General features: G+C 35.0%; 1 protein-coding gene across 2 annotated transcripts; it reads right to left on the minus strand.

Moving 5' to 3' along the window:
- Window positions 1-963: 963 nt before the first annotated feature.
- LOC105109816 (BTB/POZ and TAZ domain-containing protein 1-like) lies at window positions 964-4479 on the minus strand. 2 transcript variants are annotated; one of them, XM_011004647.1, is made up of 5 exons: window positions 4253-4477; window positions 3879-4012; window positions 3300-3603; window positions 2885-3204; window positions 964-1390 (listed from the first exon to the last, which is right to left on the minus strand). In XM_011004647.1, exons 1-5 carry the CDS (start codon window positions 4412-4414, stop codon window positions 1216-1218), a joined length of 1095 nt encoding a protein of 364 aa, XP_011002949.1. In that variant the 5' UTR covers window positions 4415-4477; the 3' UTR covers window positions 964-1215. The 2 variants fall into 2 exon arrangements, with proteins under 2 accessions (XP_011002949.1, XP_011002950.1); XM_011004648.1 differs by lacking the exon at window positions 964-1390 and adding an exon at window positions 2550-2740 and having other exon boundaries at window positions 4253-4479.
- Between the last annotated feature and the right edge of the window lie 1000 nt (window positions 4480-5479).

The following is a 5479-nucleotide window of genomic DNA, read 5'->3' on the forward strand; positions in this document are numbered from 1 at the left end:
AAGATTCACACAAAGGAAAACCCAGCAGATGCTTTGACGAAACCGGTTAACACTGATAAGTATATATGGTGCAGATCCTCTTACGGCCTAGCAGAAACGTAAGTAGCATGAAGATGGCAAGTATAGAAATGATAGAAGAAGCACAGATAATCAAGTGTGAAGACTTGATTAACTCATCAAAGTCTTCAAGTGGGAGAATGTGAAATCACCCTAACATTGTTGACAAAATCAACAATGTTAGGCACCAATTTGTCAACAATGTTAGGCATAAATTTGGTGTCACCTACCTTGCCCTTGTCTTTTGCATGGATGTTTGCCTATAAATAGGCAATGCATCCAAGCATTATAGACACACCACAAGAGAGAAAGAAGAGAGGGTGAGGAGAGAGTAATCCCACAAAATTGTGAGGTATTTGTGAGATAATAAGTGAGGTGTTTTCTCCTAATAATAGTGAGATTTTTGTTGTTCTCCTATTATTAGAGAGAAGTTGTATTCCCACATTACTTAGTAAAATCCTTCTATATTTGCCCGTGGATGTAGTCAAATTGGGTAAACCACGTAAATTCTTGTGTGTCATTTCTCATTTTATCTTGTTCCTTATCTTTTGTCTTGTCGGGTTTGTATGACAGTATCCTAACAAAAAGAGGAGAGAAGACTAGTCAATCATACTATGATCACAATAGTCGTTGATATTAACATTATTGGGTTTATATTGGAGATGAGAGAGTTCACTGGAGTGGTGAAGTGGGTTAGGACTTCAAATATTTTGCTCGAAAAAAAAAATCTAGAGAGAGTAATGAATTTTTATTATTATGATGGATTTCCATTAACATTTCCCATGTGTTCTGATCCAGATAGAATACATAAGCAGAGCTCTTCTATAATTGCTAAGCGGAAGTCCTTTGCCATTCATCTTATTGCCGTGTAAGATGGCATCATGGGCATGTTCTTCTGGCGTTGAATTTTGAAAATTTTGTCTGTATAATAACGGATACTCTTTCTTATATAATTTTCACAACTACAACATGGAAACGATGAAAGCTGTAGGGTTACAAGCCAGACTACAAAACAGAGACTAGGTTACATAGGTTTAGAACTAGGAGCAACCATTAAACTATCAAAACATAACTATTTTACAAAAGCCTAACCCAAGCTCTTCACTGTCTACAAAAACAACTTAAAAATTTTAATGAGTAGCTTGTACAGTTGTTCGACTACTTTCTGAAGTTTCTAATACCATGATCATGTATTGTCTCCCTCGGTTCTTCTCTTTTCCTCTTGGGGAGAGATAGAGAAGACATGACCCTAGCAGACGCAACCTTCTTCACCAATAAGTTCCACAGGGTTTCATCTCCTTTTCTCTCTCGTTGCATTTTCAGTTTCAATTGCCTGTCACAGGTGAAGAAAATGGCAGCATTGTTAGTTACTGCAGGCCTGGCACAGTCTTGCAATAAATTATGACTAGGTGCCATGTATGTTATCGAAGCATTGATGGCAATCCTTCCATTGTTCCTAATTGGCGGCTAAATTGGTGGTTGCTACGCCTTGTGGAAGCTGAGGGAAGGGGTCCACCATGCGGCTCCATGCCTTCCTCTCAGTCCAGTTGGGCCATCCCCAGGTACAGCCGGACAAACCATAATGAAGATAAAAATATCTGTTGAAAATATCATCTTTATCTGTCACATTGAAGTAGCCTCGCTTAGCCTTATTAGCTTAGTGCGATATCCCTATCTTCTCCATCAAAAACTGATTGAACCAGCCATCATTTCATTGGGATAAATGGGCAGAAATAACCCTTCTCTTAGATTTTTATGCAGAACCCAGAACGAAAGAATAACCACACAAAATTAGATAAAAACTAGAAGCTTTGGGGGGAAACGGCTAAGCAATTGTGACCAGCCAACGACCACTTTTATACTTTCAGGTGGATAAAAAAAAAAGGCACTGAAAAATCAAAAGCATTCCACTAGGCCAACCCTACATGACCATCAGCTACTAAAATGTGGTTCTCTGAATAAAAACGCAATGTCTCAACCACTATAAATGATTTTTATGGATCGTGTGGCAAAATACACTTTGCAAGTCATATTAAAACAGTGTATGATGTTACTAGCTTTTTAAATGATTTTTGTTTAAAAATATATTTTTAAAAAGAATTTATTTTTAATATTATTGTATCAAAATAATTATAAAACAAAAAAATAATTTGAAACAAAAAATTATTTTTTAGATTTTTTTTTCAAGAGTGTTAAATCTAATTAGAGGCACAATGTCATACAGGGCAAGATAATTTGAAAGTGAGCTAGTAACTCAATAATATTTACAGTACTTAAATAATAACTTTATATCCGATTGCTTATTTCTTGGGCTAATTAACTTTTTTTAAAAAAAAATTGATATATCTAGAAAAAAAAGGTTTCAAGTAAAGATATTCTTATTATTTTTTATGTGTTATGAGTTTTATTCTCTTCTTTTTATATGTGTTTTTTAATAGTTCTGAAAAATAATTAATATAATATTACTCATTATTCTTTACCAACATATAATTTTTTCGAAGGAAGCCAAGATGTAAGTAAAGGCTTCAAGTTTAGATTCTTGACAGCGCTTCCTTTATTTGGTGGGGATTGTAAGAATGAAGCACCACTTCATCACTCTAAAAAAATCTTCCAATTCCGGGAAAAAAGAAGAAGCAAAATTAATCCCAATAAAAATCTCTCTTCCCCTTGACCAACTGATGGCCTGAGAAACACGCAAGGCCAATTAGTTGTAAGAATAATTAATAATGCAAATGCACCATCAAAGCTCATAACTAAGCATGATCCAGCGAGTTAAAATAAACGATATTAGAGAAATTAACAAAATAAAGGGATTTTATTCAGATACCTGCAAAGAGGAACCCTGCAAGAATCAGTTTGGTCACAGATTGATGAGTGTAGTCTTAAGAGCTGCCCCATCCGCTTACACCTTGAGCATTTTCCATTAACCCGATTCTTACACAAGGCGAAGTGCTTGATCAGAAGCTGGAGACCTTCGCATGTGGAGAACTTGTTGCACGGACCCCGACGTTTATTGCTAGGTCCCAGGTCACATGGGCCGACGGTCGTGCACCCTTCTGTGCAAATGTGCTCTAAGCACTCCATTGCTTCACTTAGCTCCATGAACAATCTCTGCTCCTCTCTCTGCCTCCTTGTTCTCTTCTTCCTCTGCACACCATTTCACAATTTCAATTCGAACCGTGTCAGTCGTACTGTTTGCTTTTCTTCGATTATGTTTTCTTAATCCAACGATCAGAACTCACCGATTCAGCTTCGTCAATGAATTTGAGAATCTCGAGCTCAAGAAAAGGGTCATTCTCCTGCATGAACTTCCAACCTTCTGTCTTTTCTACAGCCTTGAAATTATCATACAACATCTTCATGCACTTGACATAAAGATCCGGTGAATCGCAGAGCCTAGCCAATTGGAGTACATCCACCACATTCTCGACGGTCAAACGTTGACCAACAGCCTTTGAACAGATGTGCTTCAACTGTGGGACCAAGTACACGTGTGACAACGCCAGTAGATGGATTCCATACTTCTCCAACTCCTCCTCGCTGCACCTGCACCAGAAGGGGGGGTGGGGGGCTCTCTCGTCATTTACCAGAAACTGAAGGCCATTTAATTAAGCTTCAAACTAATCAAAATTAGAAAAAGTAAAAACAATTAATAATAAGCCCGTCAACTTTTATTTATTTTCAGCCGTTGGATATTTACTTGGATTTCAAAGAATGATCGGCTGAGATAAGCACGTAGATTTATTAGGCCAGAAAGAAAAGATGAATAAAATAAATAACCCTTGAATAATATAAAAATAATAATGAAAATGAAAATAAACCTTGAGGAGTAGAGGAATTGAATGAATAGGGAAACGGCGTCGCATGGAACACCGAGGATAGGGATGATCTTCTCGGAGCTATGGTGTTTATGCGGCCTGTCTATGATATTTTCCAGTACCGGTGACACTGATGCCTGCCAACAAAAATAACAAAATATAAAATTCAGCATATCATTAAATATAAAAGAAATCAGCAATTAGAATATCAAAATTCAAAGCAAACCTGCCGTTTGTTAACATTTTGCCGATGATAAAAACAAAAAAGGATCTAAAAGATTTGGACCCTTTATGTTTTACGAAGATTACTCGATTTGAGAATCAATTAAGAAAACGGAAAGCGAAAAGCTACAAAGGAAAAGAGAAAAGGGACGTACGAGAGTGCCAGTGTGAGCCGGGATGCGGAGGCCACTGGACGTGAGGATTTGGACGTCTGGTTCAGGCAATGAATTATGATCGGAGAATTGAAAATGACTGCTCATGAGGTCGCCGGAGATGGTGGGGGTGGCAGCGGTTGCGGTGTTATGAGTTTCCTCCATATGATACACGAGTTGTTTTTGATGTGTTTTGTAATGAATATGGTAGATGCGTAGGCTGTCTCTGGTTTTATAGACAACTAAGGAGAGAGTCCTTTGTTTATTTCTTTAGGGGGGGGAAAATAGTAATGCTAGTAAAATATATTTTTAGAAAAATATATTTTATTTAAAAATATATTAAAATAATATTTATTTTATTTTTTGAGAACTTTAATCCATCGTTCAGCCAAATTAATTTTGTGCCTTTGGTGACAAGTTAAGAAAAGGTTGTATCAGAGTGATAAATGAACAGTCAACAAACATCTGAACGAGTAAAGTCAGAAAACGAAAAGGGAAAAATAAAAAAAAAATCAAGAAAATGTAGCCATGAATGTTTATTATAATTAATTTGTAAAGGGAATTTAATTACTTCATGACATATGTCATCAATTAATACTGTTTGTAAACAGTAACAAAACAATGATTGGTGTTCGAATGCATGCACCTGCCGAGCTCATCTGCTAAAGAAGTACATGATCGCTCCCTCAAAAAAATAGTATCTCCTCTGCATCAATATCAAATCGAGGTGTGCACGGAACATTATTTCATTTTTTTAAGGTTTTCATTGAATTCATGGTCACTGCCGGAGGCCACATATATATATATATATATATATTACAAAGTCAAAATCACATAAATCAGTATTTATATATATTAAATACTGATTTTTTTTGTCCATACTAAATTCATTTTTTTATTGTCCAATTTAAAACAAACTAATCACACCAAGATTATAGTTTATAGGTTAAATTCATGAGGAAGTGCCTAAAGTTTAATAAATTCGTCTAATAAATCATTGTACTTTAATCTTGGACATTAGCATCTTTGTACTTTCAATTTTTATTCAGTCACTTTGTATGAATTCATTTGATTTTATATTTAAAAAGATTTTTTAAAAAAATTATTTTTTTAAAATTAATAGTTGTTATGTTTTTAAATTATTTTAATATATTAATGTTAAAAATAAATTTAAAAGAATAAAAAATATTATTTATATATATTTTTAAATAAAAAATATTTTTAAAAGTA

This window comes from Populus euphratica, unplaced genomic scaffold (assembly GCF_000495115.2).
Source record: "Populus euphratica unplaced genomic scaffold, PopEup_1.0 scaffold231.1, whole genome shotgun sequence".
Taxonomy (NCBI): Eukaryota; Viridiplantae; Streptophyta; class Magnoliopsida; order Malpighiales; family Salicaceae; genus Populus; species Populus euphratica.